At 41.5% G+C, this 23522-nt stretch overlaps 1 protein-coding gene across 1 annotated transcript in view; it reads right to left on the minus strand.

Moving 5' to 3' along the window:
- Window positions 1-2349: 2349 nt before the first annotated feature.
- LOC120913346 (cytochrome P450 2H2-like) overlaps window positions 2350-23522 on the minus strand; it is a 46819-nt gene continuing 25646 nt past the window's right edge. The window contains exons 4-9 of the mRNA XM_040323219.1: window positions 18930-19090; window positions 15211-15387; window positions 12944-13085; window positions 8862-9049; window positions 2807-2948; window positions 2350-2631 (exon numbers count right to left, since the gene is read on the minus strand). Coding sequence (XP_040179153.1) covers window positions 2450-2631; window positions 2807-2948; window positions 8862-9049; window positions 12944-13085; window positions 15211-15387; window positions 18930-19090 — 992 coding nt within the window. The 3' untranslated portion in view covers window positions 2350-2449. The remainder of the gene's footprint in view (window positions 2632-2806; window positions 2949-8861; window positions 9050-12943; window positions 13086-15210; window positions 15388-18929; window positions 19091-23522) is intronic.

Genomic DNA, 23522 nt, shown 5'->3' on the forward strand with positions numbered 1-23522 from the left:
GTGAGTGAGAGTCAGAGAGTGGGTGGTCAACTGGTCGGCTCTGTGGGTGAGCGGGCGGCTGGCAAATCAACAAGCCGATGGCTGGGGAAACAGAGAGATGACATTATCTCTCAGCGCCCCGCACCCACCCTGCATCCCTACAGTAACTTCCGCCCTCACTGACTGTGCAGGCAGCAGAGAGATTACATCATCTCTCTGATGCCTGACTCTGACAAGCAAAACACCAACTTAGCACGTGACAATCCACAAGGTGTGGCAGGGGAGGTGGCAAGTGACAATCTGCATCTGGTGGCAGGCAAGTGGTATTCCGCAACTTGTGGCAGGTGACATGGCAAGTGACAATCCGCAACGTGTGGCAGGTGATGTGGCAAGTGACAAGCTGCATCTGGTGGCAGGTGGCAGGTGGCGTAGCAAGTGACACACTTGGGGCTCTCACTGATTTTGCATTATGGTGAGTTGAACCATTTCATTTTATATTACAATGTAATAATATAAATAATGTGCTTCAATCATCCTGACACCATAACAACCATGGTGCCGTGATCATTGAAGTGCTAACACCAGTCATTTCCCCAAATTGCCCCCCCCCCCCAAAAAAAAAAATTCTGGTAGTCCCCCTCATGAGACTAGACTCTGGATCCACCCCTGGATCATTTATGTGCCTGTTTATACTTACGTTTGTGAGTATATTTTTATGTTTTATCCAAAGATTTTTTTTTGGGTTAAGCCCCCAGGCTTCCAATTTTGGGAGGGTGTCCATGGACATCCTCCCAGAGCTCTGCCTCCCGCGTGCCCCCTGGGACATGCATTCAGCACAATCGGTGTGAGGAAAGGACTGCCGTTAACAGTCAAGAATGTCAGTAAAATGTTTACACTGATAATCAGTGCCACAATTATCAGTGCCACCTATCAATGCTCATCAATGCCACCTATTAGTGCCCATCAATGTTGCCTGTCAGTGCTCATCAATGCCCCATATCAATGCTGCCTATTAGTGCCCATCAATTCCGCCTACAAGTGTAATAGTGTAATACCTATCAGTGCTCATCAATGCTGCCTATTAGTGCCCATCAATTCTGCCTATCAGCACCATCTATCAATGCTCATTAATGCTGCCTAACAGCCTCCATCAGTGTCACCTACCAGTACTCTTCAATGCAGCCCATCAGTGCCATCTATCAGTGCTCATCAATGCTGCCTATCAGTGCTCATCAGTGCCACCTATCAGTATCTATCAGTGCTCAATGCCCACCAGTGGTGCCTATCAGTGTTCATCTATTCTGCCTATCGGTGCCACCTATCAGTATCTATCAGTGCCACCTATCAGTGCTTAATGCTCACCAGTGCTGCCTATCAGTGTTCATCAATGCTGCCTATCAGTGTTCATCAATGCTGCCTATGAGTTCTGCCTATCAGTGTTCATCAGTACCCATCAGTGCAGCCTATGAGTTCTGCCTATTGGTGCTCATCAATGTCCATCAATGCCACCTATCAGTGCACATTAGTGCCTCCTATCAATGCTGCCCATCAGTGCTCATCAATGCAGCCTATCTGTGCCCATTAGTGCCTCCTATCAGTGCCCATCAATGCCGTCTATCAGTGCCTATCAATGCCTCATATCAGTGCTCATCAGTCATACTATCTGTACCCATCAGTGCCTCCTATAAGTGCCCATCAGTGCCTCCTATCAGTGCCCATCAGTGCCTTCTATCTGTACCCATTAGTGCCTCCTATATGTGCCCATCAGTGCCTATTATCAGTGCCCATCAGTGCCTTCTATCAGTACTCATCAGTGCCTCCTATCAGTGCCCATCAGTGCCGTGTGCCTTCTCAGCACTGAGTGGAGAGCGTCTCTCTCATGGATTATCATTAGCACATAGCCAGCATTGACAGTTCTATCTCCCCCTCACGGGATGAGAGAGCTCACAACTCCCCCTCCTCTCCTGCATCTGCTCTATGGGAAATGTGAGCTTGTTAGCTTTGCATTTGACTGCCCACAGAGCACACACAGGAGAGGGGAGGGGGATAAGAGGGAGCCGATCAGCTGTGTCCTCTCTCATCCTGTGCGAGAGAGGGCGGAGGAAGGATAGAACTGTCAATGCCAGCTCAGTGCTGTTCCATGAGAGACACTCTTTCCACTCAGAGCCATGCAACTAGCAACCCCCCTGGGCCTAGCAGAGCCTACAATAATATTTGCTGAGTGATATATCACACAATCATGGGGTGAACAGACACATTTCAGCCAAATGATATCCCTGGTTTGAAATAAGTTCAGGACCCCAGCCGGTGCTATTTCTCAATGCTCAAATACCTTTTGTTTATAGAACATAAGAGAGAGAACAAAAAAAGTGCCGAAAAAATTGGATTATTATTTAGCAACTGTAATTTGATAGGTGCCTGTTAAAAATTGAACAAGACATCCAATAACATCAGAGCATACAATGGTCTTTTAGCGAGGTACAACCAACATCTCATAGTCACTAGGTCTAGAAGCATTGCTGTTGGGCTCGGGTGTAATTTCTATGTATTTTCTGTCCACGGTGGGTTTCAGAGTAAATCTTTGCAAAATGGTTGTAAAAAAGAGGAAGAGTTCCATGCGAGCCAGACCCTCCCCCATACACATACGTTTTCCTGGGAAAGAAGAGAGAAAACACAACTGTCACTTTTTGAAAATAAAGGTCCTTATCCTGATGTATTAACTTTGTAAATTTAGCCTATGTTCTAGAACACAACCATGGTTTAAATAAGAACCCACCGTCTATCCAAAAAATATTAGCTATACTTGTAATTAACTACAAGATGGTACCTGCTGAAAATGGCATAAAGGCATCACTCTTCTTAAAGGTGCCATTCTCATTGAGGAAATGTCCAGGGTCAAATTTGTCAGGGTTTTTGAACTGTTTGGGGTCCTTCAAGACCGAGGTTAGGACTGGAAACACCATAGTTCCCTAAGATTAAAGAATTAAATTGGTTAATTGGAGATGCAGGCAAAAAAAGAAGGTAGCGTTAAAGAATTGCAAAAAAAATACTAAAGTAGTAAAAAGAAGAAAGCATGTTAAAGCCTAGAAGGAATGAAGACTGCAGCTCTTGGTACAGCTTTGCAGGGTCAGTGAACTCTTCATACATACTCAAGTTCCCAGTAGTGTATTTAGGTTTTTTGCTGCCCTAAGCCTGACTAAACTGCACCCCCTAGTTTAAAGGGGTTGTAAAGGAAAACATTTTTTTTCATAATAAGCATCCTTTACCTGCAGACATTCCTCTTTTCACTTCCTCATTGTTCGTTTTTGCTCAGAAGTTGCTCTATTTCTTCTCTGTTATGTTCACTTCCTGCTTGTCTGATTTTACTGACCACCGTGAAGGGAGGCTTTACTGCGGTGGTCAGTAACGTGCTCGCCCCCTCCTGGGTACTACATCTGTGCGGCAGGACGCTCTCTACGTGTTAGAGACTTCAAGGAGGTGTGAATTACTGGGCGTGCCGCAATTCATACTGGGAAATGTAGTTCTTACATGAACAAACGATGCAAACCAGGAAGTGAATCAGAGAACAGAAACTAAAATGCCGGAGGTGATATAGATGAAGGAATTTAATAGGTATTTACTAGTTTTTTAACAGAATCATTACACTATTCTATCTGTCTACCTTGCAGACATTCATTTTAGGCAAAAAAAAATTCCTTTAGTGACCCTTTAAATATGACCCACCCCTTCCTGTCAAGGCCACACCCTGTTCTGTTTAAGACCCGTCCTGAAATTTTCGAGCGGGGGTATTTGTTCTGATGCCTCATACACACGACCAGTTTTCCCGGCATTAAAACTTCTATGAGAGCTTTTGGCCGGGAATCCCGGCCGTCTGTATGCTCCATCGTAGTTTTCCCGACAGGAAAACTGCGGGAAAAAAAAGAGAACATGTTTTCTTTTTTCCTGCCGGGATTCCCTGCAGACTTTTTCCCGTCGGGAAAACTGGTCATGTATATGCTTTTCCGAGGGGAAAAAAATGCACATAGCTCAGAATCAAGTATGAGACGGGAGCGCTCGTTCTGGAAAAACTAGCGTTCGTAATGGTGATAGCACATTCAACTTGCTGTAACGGACTTAAAAGCGCGAATTGTCTCTCAAACTTTTACTAACACGAGGATCAGCAATAGCAGCCCAAAGGGTGGCGCCGTTTGAATGGAACTTCCCCTTTATAGTCCCGTTGTACGTGGTGTACGTCACCGTGCTTTGGACGGGCGGTATTTGACCTGAACATGTGTATGCAAGGCAGGCTTGAGGGGAATCCTGTTTGGAAAAACTTTGTTTTTTTTTTCTGCCGAGAAAAACGGTTGTGTGTACAGGGCATTAGAGCCTGAGGCAATGGATTCCCTTAATTTGCATAGATTTCCTCTCACTTCCTGTTTGGCTATGGGGCAGGAAGTGAAGGGAAATCTCTGCAATGGGACAGGGATGGTAAAAAATAAACTGACAGGGGCTATAACCCTCCCTCCAAAAAGTGTTGCCTATAGTTCTACTTTAAGCACAAATTTCTGGTAATTTTATTGAGAGGACTAAGAAGATATAACCATGCCAATGGTGCAGCATTAAACATATAGCACAGTAAGGAAGGTTTGTGGGTGAGGATGATAGGACAGTCAAAATTAGAAGCAGCGCCCCCCCCACAGTTGTGGAATGCCGGCCTCCCGCATACCGGAAACAGTGCGGCCGTTTTAAGGGGGAGCTAGACTAATTTGCCTCTCAGCCCAGTCCACCCCATCAGACTGGCGCTACGCTAACAGTGTAGCGCAAGCCGGCGGGGACTCTTTTTGTGCTGCCCCCCTGCAAAGTGCTGCCCTAGGCCTGGGCCTTGTTGGCCTAGGCCAGGATACAGCATGGCAGGTTCCACATTACAACAGTCCTAGGCCTGATCAGGAGTCCCAAATAACCTTTGTCTCAGAACTTTTCTACTCAGTGGTTCTAGAGTTAGCCAACAGGAGGACCCTATCCAACACTGATAATGAAAGTATGTGCCCAGGGAGTCTTCCTGGCCAGTGTCCCTAGTGGATTCTTCATTACAAAACCTCCGCTCACTCCTGACCCAAGTTGTTTGTTAAATCTCTCTTTTTCCCAAGCTATTGACTACACTCAATTTATTAGAAAGAATTAAATATCAGTCCAGAACACTCACCTAAAGAAAAGAACATTTATTTTAGAAGTTGTTTAACAGGTATATCTTCAGATTCTCTCTCACAGTAAAGAATATTGTATAAGGTCTCAATAGTGCAGAGCACAAAGGTTTCCGTAAAAGTACAGAACAAGGGGCCTGGTCCCTAGCACCAGCAGGAGAGTTACAGCAACCACAATTTGCCCTCAGTCTATTGACCATATCTTTGGTGGAAATAGCAGTTTCATTTCTTCTGGTTTCACTTGCTGCTATTATCTCTTGGCTCCTCCCAGCTATCGTGATGGACATAAAGGCTCCTTACCAACCTAGGGTTGGGACTCCCACATAAAAGGGGATTTTCAGGATTCCACAAGAGAAAAACCACGAAGAACTGTATCATCATACAATAACTACGACAGACAACATCCTTAAATGAGTGTTCCGGGGAAAAAACAAAAATTAAAAGCCAGCAGCTACACATACTGCAACTGCTGGCTTTTAATAAATGGAGACTTACCTGTTATGGTGTCCCTCGATGTCGGCACCGCAGCTGATGTTTCCCATCAGCTGTCGGGTGCTGCCGTTGCCATTGCAGGTAAGGGAACCCGGCAGTGTAGCCTTTCGGCTTCATGCCGGGAACCCTACTGCTCATGCGCGAGGCCCTGCTCCTCTCTCCTATTAGCCCGGCGGCCAGGGGAGGAGGAGGAGGGAACTGCTCTGGTAGTTGCTCAAGCTTACTTACAGTAGTCTCCAGTAAAAGGGTGGATGGTCCCTTAGTGGCGACTGCTTCCCTTTTACCTCTGACCACAAGTGGTTCCCTGTCCGGCTGAACCTTCTCAAATCGGTTGGACTCCAATCCTGCAGTCCCAACCATACGCTGCTTCTACTGCTCCTGGATAGGCCTCAGGTAGGCCTCTCACCAGGACCAGATGGCTTACACCCAAGAGTCCTCAGAGAACTCAGTCATGTTATAACCAGACCATTGGGCCTGATCCACAAAAGGGATACGCCGGCGTATCTACTGATACGCCGTCATATCCCTGTTTCTATCTATGGAACTGATCCACAGAATCAGTTTCTCATAGATAGGCAGAAGATCCGACATGTGTAAGGGACCGCATCCGCCGCTGGGGGCATTTCTCGTCGAAATCCAGCGTCGGGTATGCAAATTAGCACTTACGGAGATCCACAAAGCTTTTTCGCTTCGTTTTTTCTCCGTAAGTATTAGTTTGCCGTCGCAAAATTAGGGCTGCTTTTACAAAGTGTAAACTGTTTACGCCTTGTAAAAGTATACCCTTCTATCCCGCGTCGCTGTCATTTTTTTTTTTACATTTTTTTTTTCCCGCCGCAACTCTTTTTTTTTTTAACGTCCGTCGCGATTCTCAAAACCCGGCGCAACGTAAATCTGCGCAAAGCACGTCGGGAAAATAACGTCGGGAGCATGCGCAGTACGTCCGGCGCGGGAGCGCGCCTAATTTAAATGGGACTCGCCCCATTAGATTAGGCACGCCTTGCGCCGGACGGATTTAAGTTACACCGCTGAAAATTTCTAGGTAAGTGCTTTGTGGATCAGGCACTTAGGTAGAGATTTTGCGGCAGTGTAACTTAAATGGCAAAAGTTAAGTTACGGACAGTTTTTGTGGATCAGGCCCATTGTTTCTAATCTTTGTGGACAGCGTACTGACAGTATTGCTACCAGCTGATTGGAGAAAAGCCAATTTGGTACCAATATTCAGAAAAGGACAGAGACAAATCCCTGGGAACTTGGGATACCTTATATACCTTTTACACCACCATTTTATCTGATATGTGTTATGTTACACCTTGGAAGACCTATTAGCGATGGAAGTGACTGTGTTTTTTGAAAAATATGTCTACTTTAAGCAAATAATGACATTTGCAATGCAAAGCATCAATGTGGAAGCCTCAAGGTCGGGGATAGCCAAGCAACTAAATATATAAGGAAGTGGGTGGTTACAAATGGAAATACAATATACTTGTTAACTTTCCGGATTACTGCATCTCAGTATGGTACTAATTTCAGACACCTCCATAGGAGGCGGTATCTGGTTGCGTTGAGAAGGCCCACACTTAATACTCTGTGGGTACTATCTACGACCAATAGCATATTAGAAAGCTAGGTTTTTATAGGCCAGATGGAAAATGGAAAAATTGTGTCAACCTATGAGAGGGAGATAATGAAACTAATTTAAGTTTTTGAAGAACGTCTATTCAAAGTTCTCAGGAACTTAGGAGCTCTCAGGAAAGCTCCCCTAAACCTTCTTTCTATCTGACCCTGCACTTGAGTAGTGGATCCCCGGAAACTTTATGCAGTAGTTGGGCATATATTAAGGATATATTGGAGTTGAGCACTAAATCTAGGAAACCCATATCAAATGTTGAGCTAAGTGCCCCAAGCTGAACATGAGCAGCATGCCTGTTGAAGGTATTGGTTGAAATTGTTGTCTCCACTTGCAATTGTTGAGAGAACTGGATTTCAGTCCTAGTTACAGTGGACATCAGTATAAATCGAGTGAAGACCCAGACAGCAATTACAAAAGGAAACTTTCAGAAGTTCTAAACCTTGTACACTCAATCCAAAATGAGAAATAAAGACTTTAGATATACTTTAACGTTGCCCTTTAAGATAGGATGCTAGCTTCATAAGGATGAAGGATGAGGATCACACAAAGGGTGAGGATCACTTTCTTCCAGTGTCAGAAGTCAATTTTGTAGCTGAAAATCTAGACTCCAAAAATTCTACTATACTGTATTGTATGAACTGCAGGCATACCATGAATTAAGTCCAGCGAGGTGCCTGCCACCTCCTGCACTTATCTCTTTAATTTACAGTACATTTGACAGGTTTATTGTACTCCAGAAAGTTAGCGTCTGAAACTCCAATGCTAGATGCACTGTAGACTCAATCCAGATGTTACGTCCACCCCTCCCCTCCTCCTGCCCAATAACAGAAGCCTTTGTATTATGCAAACTCATTTGCAAAATACAAAGGCTTCTATGGCAGCAGAGTGGAGGGATGGGCATAACTGCTGTGTGCGCTTCTCTCCTCTCACAGTCCCAAGTGTATCCTCTGGGAGTGCTATAAACTTGTCAGATGTAACTAATAGAGAGAAGTCTAGAATGTATCATGCACCTTGTTTGACTTAACACATTGTATGCATGCACACATTACAAAGTGGCTGAATTCCTGGTGTTCAACTGTAATGAGTTAATGAGTTTGGGTGAAGAGCAAATCTGGGTTGCTCCATTTATCTTCATAGTAGATTGGCTAATTCTGGCATGAGTTCTTAATTGGGCAAACTTCTCAAATGCAAGATTTTCAACATAAGCAGAGTCTGGCAGCTTTGCTTATTTCCTCCATGTCCCCTCTTCTTTACAAAATCCTGCTGGAGTGCAGGCGCTGACCATACAGGTCTATGGTGCTTGTGCATAACTTGTCAAGACTTCTTGCCCCTCAGGGTAGTTGAACCTTGCTTGTACACCCAACTTTCTCTAAAGACTTTGAACAGCCTCATTCATGTAAGGGTATAAAAATATTATACTTCCTGACCGTTTTTTTTCTGAAGGGATATACCTGTCCATCTACTACCAGACTTAGGCCTGATCAAATTACATATTTCATAGATAGATAGATAGATAGATAGATAGATAGATACATAACACAGAAACATCTCAGACCATCCTGCAATTCTGAGAAGAGCACCTTTGGAATGTGATATCCTCTAAATGTGGTGTCCTTGCTGGCAGCATGTTGCACTCCTGTTGGTACAATATCAGCAAATCTCTGGATTTCATGAATAACGGCATCTGTATATGGCATCTTACTTCTGTCCTCCATTGATGGACAGCGATCACTGCCTATAACACTGTCAATCTCTTTATGGATCCTCTCTGGAGAACACAGAAAGAAAAGTGTGAAAAAATATTACGTTATCAAACCATAGTTATTAATTTATGTTAGATTACTGATATTACATTGGGAATAATTTGTTTTGCCACATACTAAAAAATGGAGCAAAACCTACTAACATGAATGATCCCCTAAGGGTGATATCACACAGTAGAGTTGTAGAGTGTTTTAAAATTGTAAAATGTTCTTCCCATGCTGGAACAGAATTTTTTAGACACTTGTATAGGAAGTGTTTCTTTTAACCACTTAATACAGGGCACTTGAACCCCCTTCCTGCCCAAGCCATTTTTCAACTTTCAGCGCTGTCACACTTTGAATGACAATTGTGCGGTCATGCAACATTGTACCCAAATTTTATCCCCCCCCCCCCCCACAAATAGAGTTTTCTTTTGGTGGTATTTGATCACCTCTGCGGTTTTTATTTATTGCGCTATAAACAAAAGAAGTGTGACAAGTTTGAAAAAAACACAATGGCCCAGATTCAGATACAATTGTGTATCTTTAGGCAGGCGTAGCGTATCTCCCATACGCTACGCCGCTGTAACTTTGAGAGGCGAGTATGGTATTCAGAAAGATTATGCGCCCGAAGTTACGGCGGCGTAGCGTATAAGGGCCGGCGTAAGCCTGCCTAATTCAAATATGGAAGATGTGGGCGTGTTTTATGTAAATTAAGTGTGACCCCACGTAAATTACGTTTCTAACGAACGGCGCATGCGCCGTCCGTGAACGTATCCCAGTGTGCATGCTCGTAATTACGCCACAAATAGTCAATGCTTTCGACGTGAACGTAACTTACGCAAAGCCCTATTCGCAAACGACTTACACAAACGACGTAAACAACGCAAAATTTGACGCTGGCCCGACGTCCATACTTAACATTGGCTACGCCTCATACAGCAGGGGTAACTTTACGCCGGAAAAAGCCTTACGTAAACGACATAAAAAAATGCACTGGGCGGACGTAGGTTTCTGAATCGGCGTATATACCTAATTTGCATATTAGTCTAGGGAAGCACCCCTAGCGGTCAGCATAAACATTGCACCCTAAGATACGACGGCGTAGGAGACTTACGCCGCTCGTATCTAGGCATCATTGAGGCGTATCTGATTCTATGAATCAGGCGCCGAAAAAATAAAGAATCACTTTCTAATAAAAGAGCAATTCCAAGTAAAGAGTGAAAGTATTCAGTGAGCTACATATGCTATACAGTAAACAGAGCAGTTGTGCTAAAGCCAGAATTTTTTTTCAGTTTACCCAAATTAGATTTCTAATTAATTCTTTGCTGCACAAGCACGTACAGCTCCATAGCTGTGTAAGTTCTTCTCACTGCTGAAAAACATCAAAAATCAACAGGGTTGTAAATAGACATGTGCATTCGTTTTCGTCCGAATGCATTTTCGTCCGCAATTCAGGTATTTTCGTTATTGTTTTAACAAACGATAACGAAAGCGCACAAAACGAAAACCTAGAGATCCGTAATAAAAAAATGCTTTTTTTCGTTTTCGTTACGAATATAGCAATTCGATATAAATAGGAGATTCGACATGACGCTGACTGAATAGCAATCTGTCTATCGAACCTGATATTCTACTACACACATACGGTACTTTTTGACATTATGGAGAAAAGATTCGACATTTTAGAGAAAAGAAAAGATTCGACATTATAGAGAAAAGATTCGACATAGAGAAAAGATTCGACATTATAGAGAAAAGATTCAACATTATACAAAAGATTCGACATTTTAGAAAAGATTCGACATTATAGAACTAATAGATTTGACATTACAGAGCATAAATTTTAGAGAAAATAGATTCGACATTCGCCATTATAGAGAATAGATTCAACAGTATAGAGAGAATAGATTCGACATCCACATTAGAGAGATTATAGATTCAAAATTATAGAATAGATTCAACATTATATACACAGAATTCTAGTCATACAACATTAGAATTTTTGTAGGCGGAATATTCGACCGGAAATGTACGATTCAGCGTAAAATTTCGATGTTCCGTCGAATAATCTTTGACCATTCGACACTGAAACCAAGTATATCTGGATTTTCGGACGAAAGCTATTCCCAACGAAAAACGAAATAAATCAAAACGATTTTCGGGAGTAACTAAATAAATGTATTTTTCTGACGAAAACGAAATTACGAAACAAAATATTCCAGTGTGCACATGTCTAGTTGTAAATAGAATTAATTGGGGAACCACAGCAAAATATTAATGAGACCCCCATCAAACAATCCCCTCATTGGTGCCCCCTACCACCTTTTGGTCCCATAGCAGCCACATGGGTGTCTACAGGGAGTGATGTGGACTGGTGCAGTCCAGAAATGTCTGGATGAAAAACTGAATTAAGATCTGTATTTTGTGTCAATGGCCTCAGAATTCATTGACAGGTGCAATTGACCTGCAGTTGATCTAGATTTGACCTGCTTCAAGTGGATTTTGAATTCCCATAGACTTGTATAGGAAAGTATATCTCTTCTGAAACTAGCAAAGCAACACAGGCCCTTACTCATTAGGCAGGTTATGCTTTCTGCCAAGTGAAAATTTTCAATCTAGACAAGGCAATTTTTTTTACTGGTAGGAACGTGTGTCATGACCTTTCATTTTTAATAATTTATTATTGACGGTGAGTGGGAATTCTGTACCTAGGTGTTGGATAATTTTTCCCTAGATACGGTTGATTTTACTATCATCAGCTAAGAGGTTATAAGAATCCCTTATTAAAGGGAAATTCACTCTCAAGCCTCGTACACACGATCAGTCCATCCAATGAAAACGGTCTGAAGGACAGTTGTCCTAGGTTAACCGATGAAGCTGACTGATGGTCCGTCGCGCCTACACACCATCGGTTAAAAAAACGATCGTGTCAGAACGCGGTGACGTAAAACACAACGACGTGCTGAAAAAAACGAAGTTCAATGCTTCCAAGCATGCGTCGACTTGATTCTGAGCATGCGTGGATTTTTAACCGATGGTTTTGCATACTAACGATCGTTTTTGACCTATCGGTTAGCAATACATCGGTTACATTTTAACGGAAGTTTACTTTTTTTTAACCGAAGGTTAAATAACCTATGGCGCCCACACACGATCGGTTTGGACCGATGAAAACGGTCCTTCAGACCGTTTTCATCGGTTTAGCCTATCTTGTGTACGAGCCTTCACTGACCTTTATTTCTTAAGGGTCTCTACTTTAAGGTGAGTGGCCATTTTTTTTTTAAGGTGGTGGAAATATTTCACTAGATTTCACTAGAGATGGGTTCGGGCATGTTCGGGATCCAAATTCCAACCAACCTGCCTGATCCCGCCAGGAAGCCAACACTGCAAGTGGCTAATCACAGGCAGTGAGACATTTCCAAGTCTGTGCATCTGCTGGCCCGGAAATGCCTCACTGGTTGTGATTAGCGGTGTGCAGTATCGGCTTCTTGGCGGGGTCTGGCAGGTGGGTTAGGACTAGGATCCCAAACATGCCCAAGACCATCTCTAGATTTCACAGTGGAGTTTCATTTGAAGATTAGTTTCTCTTGGTTTTCATTGGGACTCCTTATCATATCCACTGGGTATGAACTATTATTATATAGACTACAAAAATATTATAATGAACTTGTTTCTTTAACACTTATCAATTGATATTAGTAACATGTATTTTTTTCAAGTAAGTATCTGCACACTTATTTGAAGCATAGTTATTTTGATTTAAATTCACAATTTTGAAATCACTTTTGAGCATGGCATTAGTAATATTTGTGATTTGAAGAAAGTTGGTAAAGTGTGCTGCAGCCTTTTTATATTTACATTGATCAAATAGATTAGTGTGAGGGGTTTCATGGTTTAATTTAACAAGTTGTCATTACCTTGTATCTCAGGGTATTTGAGAAGTATCAATAAGGCATATCTCAGAGTTACACTTGTAGTCTCAGTCCCAGCAAAGAACAGGTCAACAACTGTTCCTATCAAATTATCTCTATGAAATTCTGTTTTTGGGTTGTTCTTTTCCTGAAAAATATTTTCAAAGTCATTTTAGTAAACAAATGGGACATAAGTATAAATGTAGAAGTAGTTCTGCGCTGTACATAAATTGGTGATAAAGTGCAAAATTTGCTGGCGTGACAGGTACGCTTAAAAAGCAATAGGTGGGTGGTCAATAAATAATGACAATATATAAAATCAGCTGCGACAGTATAAAAGGTGGACTAGTGAAGTGTCCAAATGCTGTGAAAAGCTCACCAAAAAATAAATGTGAGAATAAAACTCATAAAATCCTCAAAATGACATCATCATGTGACATATGTGCCCATAAATAAATTCACACTTAAATTCCATAAAATTAAATAAAAATGAATTTAAAAGCAAAACAGTGCAGATAATGTCCATAAAGTGCAAGCTGGATGGATGGCTGTGTGTGCACAGTGATCAGGGTGAAGGTGCTGGTGCTGGTAGTCAATCTCTGGTATGGAGTGCTACTGGTAGGTGGATTCTCCGTGCAACTTAGGGTATAGGTGTCCCCTTACCTTACCGCTGTAAGGTAACAGTGTGTGAGTGTATCTTTCAATCTCCTGGTGGCTCCTGATGTCTCAGGATCCGCTGGTGTGTATATTTACTTAGGCATCAGTCCCCTTTAAGTGTCTTGTGTAGTACAGCCTCCCGCCACCAGCCTTGCTGCAGTACTTCACTTATTAGACTTGGTTGGCACGGGAATATCTTTATACAGTATATCATTTCAAATGGGACATAATGCTACCATAACACAAGTAGGTCCCCACTAATCATAAACCAGGCTCCTACCATGGTTCATACTGATTTTTGTTTTTCATCTGCTTATTGGTGGAGGATACAAATGAAAAGAACCCCCTCCAGCTTCTCACCTCTTCATTGAAGTTTGGATAGCTGCCATTAGGGCAGAGGCATTGGACTAATCATGAACCTTTTACTATAACTCCAAGAAAATATGAATCAATCAGTACACTGACCAGGAATACATTTTACTGCAACAAACTTCCCTAGAATGTACAATAGAGATATTGGGGGGTAAGATCTCGCGCCAAACTTAAATTACATCAATATATGTGTAACTAGTGAATAACCTGAGCTGCAATCCAAGTGACTGCAAGAAAATCCTGCAATAACGTGATTATGTGAACAAGAAGCAGATGCGCTAGGAAAATTGAGCAATTAAGTAAATAAAAATAAAATGAAATACCCATTGTCCTAGATAATAATAATAATGAAAAATGACCAGCAATAATAAGTGAAAAATAAAAGTGAATGGTGGGATAATAAACAATATAACTGTGAAAATATTAATGTCCAACAAAAGTGCAAGACTCCTTGTGAGGGGAGATCATATACAATAATGTGCAATGAACAGTCCAAACAGCAGTGAAGAAAATTTGCAAGATGTATCCACTATTCGGTGCAAACTTCCACCTCCACCAGAAGATTGAAAATAATTACCGCAAATAAAAGTGCTCATGGATGGCACCTTACCAGAAGCTGTTGACCTCTTTAACTAAAAAGAGGTCAAAATAGGCATGGATATATCATAACATCTTTTGCAGTAAAGAAAATGGCCACAGGGTGGCAGCAGTTACACAGGAATACACAGGAATACACAGAACGCAACAGCGTCCTGTTCAGAGCCAGTGATTATTTTCAATCTTCTGGTGGAGGTGGAAGTCTGCACCGAATAGTGGATACATCTTGCAAATTTTCTTCACTGCTGTTTGGACTGTTCATTGCACATTATTGAATATGATCTCCCCTCACAAGGAGTCTTGCACTTTTGTTGGACATTAATATTTTCACAGTTATATTGTTTATTATCCCACCATTCACTTTTATTTTTCACTTATTATTGCTGGTCATTTTTCATTATTATTATTATCTAGAACAATGGGTATTTCATTTTATTTTTATTTACTTAATTGCTCAATTTTCCTAGCGCATCCGCTTCTTGTTCACAATAGAGATATTGTTTATAGACGTTACAATATGGTATCGATTGGCACTTTTGTACTACAACTACAAGGCACGCAGTAAAAGCTGAAAAAAAACTGTTAAAGCATTCCTTGCATTAAAAAAGAGACCATATTCTAGACCAATAATTGAAAATCACACTCACCTCTTCCATTTTTATGAGGAAACAATCCATGAAGTCTCGAGGGCAATTCCCATCCAATGTCTTCTTGTGAGACTCTGCCATTTCTTTCACAAATTCTTCAAGTTTTTCAAAAATTGGAAAAAGCTTCAGATGGGGGCCAGGGACATATCTCATTATGGTTGGGAGCAGATTAAAAAGCTAAAACAACGTTTTAATTGAGGTGTTAGATATTGAGCAACACATCTCCCTTACATTGTAAACATACTGAACTTTACCAAAATAAGCAGAATTTTTCTGTCTATTGCTGTCCTATTGCTATATTCTTTTATTTTTCTCCAGTCAATTCTGGGCCTCAAATATCTTTTGTGTGTGTGTATAAGACTGAAGGTTAAAAATTCATACTGGGTCCTATTGAAAAGCGAAAGCCATGTACAAGGCAGCAAATAATCCATATTCTTACATACCTGAAGTCTACACAAGCCAAAAGGGAGGGACCAGGTAGACCACATAATATTGACATGTGACATCATCAATAACTCAGCACAGCTGAGAGCAGACACACTCCTCCCCTCCCTCCTGCTCCAGGCCAATCACAGAAATGTTGCTAAGATGGATGTAACGGAATGACCCGGGACACCAAGAGACTTTGTGAGTATGGGGGATACTCCTGTGTCAGCGTCACTGATAACTCTTGGGTCTGAGTTCACCCTGTGCCCTTTGGGCATGGGGTGGCAAGTGAATCATAATTCATGTATTACATGAGATGGGACATCACTGATAGTTCGTATTGCAGGATTTTGAGATACTGCAAGATGTTGGCCCAACCAGTCAATAGTGACTCATTCTATGATTAGCCCTGACTGGTGACATGCTAATTGAGTCAGGGCCTGGAAGACATTTCATTGTCCTTGTGTAAAGGTGTTGTAACGGACATGTGTTAATCCAGGTCTGCTCCCAGACCTCTAATTATGTATGCTAAATACTGTTTATGTGTGATTACACTGTCTAAAACCTATTGATGCTCAGAGGTGTGAATAGGTGTCAAGCTGTATGCGGAGACGGAACGTCTGCCTAGGGAACTCAGTGTGTGATGGGGTTTTGTTTGTTATGCTGTTAATGAAGGAATGTTTAGTAATTCGCTCAAAGAATGTGATTGAAGCCCCCCAAGGTGTGATGTGTGGGTGGGGACAGTTTGATTGTTTCTGTAACCTGTGTACTGTATATAAGCTGAGAAGAAACCATTAAAATTGTCTTCATTTGAAACAAGTACAGAGCTGCGTGTCTCGTCTTGATTCTGGGGAAATGGGAGGCCTACTGGTTTGTCTGTGTGTCAGATGAGCTGCTGTGGATGTGATGGAAGGTCGTAAACGGTGGTGACCGTTACAATGGATTACACTGTAGCCACCCGGCTGGGGACATCATTATTTTCCAAATTTTCTTTATTAGTCTTTTCAATTACAATACATTTCATACAATTAGTATATAAATACTGTAAACACTCATACATACATATACATAGACAAACATATACAGTCTCAATATACTCCCTATATAAAAAAAAGGTCTCAATCATTAATATACTATATAGTCTAATCCTCCTATTGTTGACTTATCTAGAGATTTAACTCCCCAAATTCTATTTCTCCAGCTAGAGAGGTCACAGACACTGGGGGGGGGGGGCATGGGAGCATGGGATAGGGGAGAGGAAGAAGAGAAAAAAAAGGGGGGGGGAAAGGAGGGGGAAGGGGAGAAATTATATATTATGTGTTTAAGATCTAGAGTTACTAGAATCAAGATGCTCTAAAGTACCTGTGTAACATGGCCTGTGCCTAAGAAGGAAAAAAAAAAGGGGGGAGGGGAAAAATTATATATATGTGTTAGGATCTAAAGTACTACGTTCAGTGTTCTCTAAAGTGCACTTATAAAATAACCTGTAAGAGGAAAGAAAAAAAAAGGATTAAAGGTGAATAATATTATATTTAATGCATTTAACCACTTAAGGACCGGACCAATATGCTGCTAAATGACCCAAGGGGTTTTTACAATTCGGCACTGCGTCGCTTTAACAGATGATTGCGCGGCCATGCGACATGGCTCCCAAACAAAATTGGCATCCTTTTTTCCCCACAAATAGAGCTTTCTTTTGGTGGTATTTGATCACCACTGCGGTTTTTATTTTTTGCGCTGTAAACAAAAATAGAGCGACAATTTTGAAAAAAAAACAATATTTTTTACTTTTTGCTATAATAAATATCCCCCAAAAACATATATAATTTATTTTTTCCTCAGTTTAGGCCGATACGTATTCTTCTACCTATTTTTGGTAAAAAAAAATCGCAATAAGCGTTTATCGATTGGTTTGCGCAAAATTTATAGTGTTTACAAAATAGGGGATCGTTTTTATTTTTATTTATTTTTTTACTACTAATGGTGGCGATCAGCGATTTTTTTCGTGACTGCGACATTATGGCGGACACATTTTTGGGACCATTGTCATTTTCACAGCAAAAAATGCATTTAAATTGCATTCTTTATTGTGAAAATGACAGTTGCAGTTTGGGAGTTAACCACAGGGGGCGCTGTAGGATTTAGTGTTCACCTAGTGTGTGTTTACAACTGTAGGGGGGTGTGGCTGTAGGAATGACGTCATCGATCGAGTCTCCCTATATAAGGAATCACTAGATCGATGCAGCGCCATAGTGAAGCACGGGGAAGCCGTGTTTACATACGGCTCTCCCCGTTCTTCAGCTCCGGGGAGCGATCGCGACGGAGCGGCTATAAACAAATAGCCGCGCCGTCGTCCCGGATCGCTCCCCGAGGGAACCCGACTGCCGCATGCAGCGGGGGGGGGGGGTCCCGGTCGGACCCCCGACCCACGTCTAGGCAGGCACGTACAGGTACGTTGATGTGCCTGTCCGTGCCATTCTGCCGACGTATATCTACATGCGGCGGTCAGGAAGTGGTTAAACTCTCTCCAGCCTCTCCAGATCTTATCAAATCTTGGCCTACATTCATTTTGGATTGACAGTAACTCCTCCATCCCTCCAATTATATCTTCCTCTCTAAGCCATTCCCCTATTGATGGAGCATTTTTTTTTTTTTTTTTTACCTACTGAATGGAGCTAAAGCAGTAATACCAAAGAATTGGGACATCATTATTAAAGCTGGACAGAAATCATGGACATATTCATTTAACCAGTGGATAACATCCACTTCCTATTCCCATTTGTCCACACACATTTTTCCATCCATATCATTCTGACTTTATCTATGGAAGGAGCCATAGTTGCCAGATAGGCTGGATGTCAAACATGTTCACCTCCATTACATGGTGGATTGATGTAATTAATAGTTTACAAAAGAAAGATAAGGATGTTTATGCTTTCTTTTCAGCTCACTAAAAGTGATGAGGACATTACATTTCTGGCCAGATCACCTGTTTTTTTTCTCTATTTGATGGAAATGTTCTTAGCCTGAAAGAGGAAAATGAATGCAGCCACAACATTCTAAGGACTGCTAAGCTTCAGTTGCTTTTGGGTTTAGATTTTTCAAAAGGTAAATTAAAAACTCCCTTAAGGACATGGCAGCACTAGGAACCTGGGTTTAATTTCCACATCAAGGTACACTACTAAGTTTTTTCTTTTGTTATGTTTCTCCTGCATTTATAAAATATGTCATTGCTGTAAAATAAGCATGGTGTGTATACACATACAATTTTACAATTTATACAGTACATTTACCTGGCCTGATCGGGAGGTCAACAGGATCAAAAAATCTTGAATACATGTCAAAAGGGTCATGAACTTCTTGTCTTCGTAGTCAAATCTTTCTCCAAATACAATGGAGCAGATGATATTGGAGACAGCCAGTCTTAACAGATGAGTCGGGTTTATTGGTGTATCTGTTATTACACAAGCAGAATCATTTCGAATTTTTATGCTCAACAGGGTTCTATGCTGGGACCAATCCTGTTTAATTTGTTCATAAATGACCTGGAGGAAGGGGTAAGCAGTGCAATCTCTATATTTGCGGACAATACTAAGCTAAGCAGGGCAATAACTTCTCCATAGGATGTGGAACCAGAAGATCTGAACAAATTAATGGGGTGGGCAACTACATGGAAAATGAGGTTCAATGTAGAAAAATTTAAAATAATGCATTTGGGTGGCAAAAATATGAATGCAATTTACACACTACTTTATGTTATGTTGTATGTGTCCTGGGGTACCAATAAAATCAATCATTTTTTAGGATTGTCTTTATACTTTCATTAGAGAACATGGTAGCCACCTGTGTCTTCTTAAACTATTCATATTATATTTATGTATGCTATTCAGTTTTGATTTTTGATTTTTGTAATTCACACATCCTTTTTAGTTAAAGGGGTTGTAAAGGTAAATGTTTTTTTCACCTTAATGCATCCTATGCATTAAGGTGAAAAACATCTGACAGCACCATCCCCCCCCCCCGAGCCCCCGTTTTATTTACCTCACCCCTCGAAAGTCCAATGCTTGTCCCCGTCATCCTCTTCGGTTCCCAGCCTGGGCGTTGATTCACTAGGTTGGACGGATTGATAGCAGCGCAGCCATTGGCTGGCGCTGCTGTCAATCACATTCGATGATGCAGTGTGCCGGGGGGCGGGCCGAATGATACAGTCGGCGGCTATGGCCGCCGCTGTGTCACGGGAGCACGCCCGCAAGAGATTTCCACAATGCGAGCTCACTCGTATGAAGGTGGAAAGCTTTTGCGGAGGGGGAGCAATGACAGCTGCCAAGGGACCCCAGAAGACGAGGAACGGGGCCACTGTGTGCAAAACGAGCCACACAGTGGAGGTAAGTATAACATGTTTGTTATTTTTTTGTATTATTATCTTTAGTGTCGCTTTAAGCCTAAAGTTTATTGTGCTTATATTTTACCTTTCCTGGTTCCTTCCTCTTCCTTCGTCAACAGGACAATGACATTTATTTTTATTTTTTTAATAAATAAAAAAAAAATGTCATTGTTTTCATTGCATACCACATTTTAGACCCGGTATTGTTAACATTAGGTGTCCGTGCTTCTCTATGTCATGCAGATAGTCCTTGGTGAGTGGGGCCAGCAGGGTGTTGTACATAGCTTTATGAAAACATCACTGCATGCGTTTGCATGCAGATTGCCCTAGTTTTTGCCCACACTTGATTCTAAATCCCCACAAGAACTGAAATCCAATGAAAGAAAGGGGCCAGCAGGGGCATTAAGACTGGGGAGGAAAGTGATAGATGAGGTCATCCTCCAGCCGGGAAATGTGGTGGGGTCTATTTGAATTACGGCAGCTTCACAATGTAATGTGAAATCATAAAAAGCAATGTCAGTATAGGAGAGGAGTCTATACAACCGTGCAAGTCATAGGTAAGGTTAAAGCTTAAAAATAGCACAGCAGAAACAGTTATTTGAAATGTTTTAGTAATATAATGTAAATTGTTAACTAATATGTCTTTCCATTAGGTTTGCTTATGTTTTTCAGATATAATTGTAGAGGCTTCCACAATTAAGCCCCTACTGAGTGAAACATGTTAGGGGGGGTTCGCTCATGGGTGGGAGACCAAGCTAAAGTCATTTTTAATTTCAATACATTTTTTATTGGAATTTAAAATAGAATCAGATACAAAAAAGCAAAAAGCAAATGGGAAGGCTTGTGTTACAATACAATGGTAGTAAGGCATATACATATCGTGTCCCTCATGGGGGGGCGACATAACATAATCAGAATATGTTATCTTAAGAATGAATTTGACAACCGTGAGTGCTGAATAAGTTGCCATGAAGCGTGAATATATAACTAATACATACAATGTTTTGCATCAACCTCTAAAATAAGCATACATCTAAACATCAACATAAGCAAAACAACCCCTTCTGGGTTACTACCTTTAAAAGTTGAGTGATACTCTAAAGCTGAGTGAGAATGCGGAGCCTTGGGGGAGGGGGGGGTGAGGGATGGTGATTAAAGGGGGAGAGCGAGTAATAACTTGGGGGGGGGGTTGGGTATTATTTACCGTATGTCTTAAAGAGTTAACAACATCCTATTTAGATTACAACATGAGAATCATACCACAATGACCAAGGTTCCCATGCCTAAATCAATTTGATAGCAGTGCTTTTATCAGTCAATAGGGAAATTTCCTGGACCTGTTTTATTACACATAGGAGACTGGGGGAATATTGGGCATCTTCCAGCATTTAGTGATATTTTGTCAGGCAGGTAATAGAACATAGGTTACTACTTTGTGGAATTTGTGAGGAATGGTGTCGATAAAGTTAATTTTAAGAGTACTAGCTTGTGTGAAGGGGATTTGATGAAGGGGGTGATCTGGGGATACAAGGAATGCACCTCTATCCAGAACGTGGTCAGGTGTGGGCAGTTCCAGAGTATGTGGTATAAGGAGCCCTTGTTTGCGCAGTTCCTCCAACACATCGGAGATATATGGGGAGCAAAGGAGGACATTCTGATTGGGGTTAGCTGTAATATACTTTGGGTTAGTTCCCACGATGAAGTGCATTTTGTAGCTTTGTAGATAGATTGAATGGCTGTTTTCCATTGGTATGAGGAATAGTTTTGCTCCAAATCTCGTTCCCAATGGAGGAATGGGAGTGAGTGTTGGAAGGCAATTTTTTTTTTAGCAAATTATAGAACAGTGAGATGCCTTTAGTGGGCATCAGGAGAGTAGAATGAAAGAGTTTGGTTAGGTATGGGGGTGAGGGGGTGAGGGTTGTGTTTCAGACAGTGCTTTTTGCACTTTTTGCTTTTTGTGAGGAGGTGAGGGTTGTGTTTCAGACAGTGCTTTTTGCTTTTTGTGAGGTGGTGAGGGTTGTGTTTCAGACAGTGCTTTTTGCGCTTTTTGCTTCTTGATCATACTGGACACTTTTTTTGTATGAGCACAAGTCACTTTGTATTTTGCACTATTTGTCACCACTTTGAATTTATTTCACAAGTTTGTGTATATAATATGAATTTAATTTATGCATTGTGATATTGGTGAATGTTAACTTATACTAAGGGCTATTCAAATTAGTTTTAATACGCATCAAGCTGCATTATATTCATGCATAGAAGTTCCTTGCCAAGTCTAGGATTAACCCAGCAGAGGGTGTAACACACCAGTATCGATTCTAATAGGATCCTTAAGGTCATATTCAGCACGTGTCACTTTACCCATTCACAGTTGCATCGCCATATGCACAACAGTTCCCTATGTGGTTTAGGAGTAACCCAGCTGAGGGTGTAACACAACATGTTTCATGTTTTTTTTTTCATTAAACCACTCAGCACTTGTCACTTTAATTAACTTCTAATTTATTAGACACTAGCACTTTTTCATCTACACAGAACAGCGCCACACCTACACCTGCTTTTTAATCCATATATCTGTACTCCACTTAGGTGGCAGTAATCTGTAGGGGCAGCCGTAATTTTTGTCTTCTCAGTACTTTGGTCCTTAGCGCGGAATCACACACAACCCCTGATGCAAAGGAAATCCAACTGGGGGGTAGGAGAGAAGAGTCAACCATAAATCTAACAGAGAGAGAAACAACTGAGCAGCTGTACTTGTTGAAAAAAGCTGCATATTGTGAGGAGGGGGTATGAATTTAAGTGGGTTAGAGCTGCATCCCAGAGCAACCAGGAGGGTAGAGCTATAGCTGAAACTATTACTTACAAGGGGATCTTCAGAATTTGGCCTGATAATTATGGTTAGCTGTATGTCAAATAAATGGGTCTGGGCCCAAAGCTTTACATGTATTTGTAATCGGCAGGGGATCCCGAATGATTCCCCACTCATTTAAGAGAGAAAGGTGAACTTGGATAGGTCAGCGAAGATTTGTATATTTTCGTAAGGTTCTGGGAGTTTCCCCAGGGTTCTAGATTTCTTCAAAACTTGTTCTTTGCTGGGGTAAAAGCTAACCCTCATAAGGACATCTCTAGAGATTGTGTCTGGTAGGAATGATGGTTTAGGGATGAGGTGTATGTGATCGATGATCAGTTCGCTGTTAAGATATCAGGTAGGAGCACCCGGAACATGTCAGTGGCATACTGGAGCAAATCCTATGATGGCAGTGATTCAGGTATCCCACGCAATTTTAGGTTATTGCGTCCAGAGCGATTCTCCAGATCTGAGATTTTCGCTCCCTTAACCATTGCCTTTCCTCTAATACATCCTGATGAGCATCTACCAAATCATTTACTGTAGTGGTGATGTCGCTAACTGCATTTTTAATAAGGTTCAACCGTTCCCCTAGGGAAGAAACTTCAGCAGAAAATTTCTGAGTGAGAATAGTGAAATCAGCATGTAATGAAT

The sequence above is a fragment of the Rana temporaria genome, chromosome 9 (genome assembly GCF_905171775.1).
Source record: "Rana temporaria chromosome 9, aRanTem1.1, whole genome shotgun sequence".
NCBI classification, from domain to species: Eukaryota; Metazoa; Chordata; class Amphibia; order Anura; family Ranidae; genus Rana; species Rana temporaria.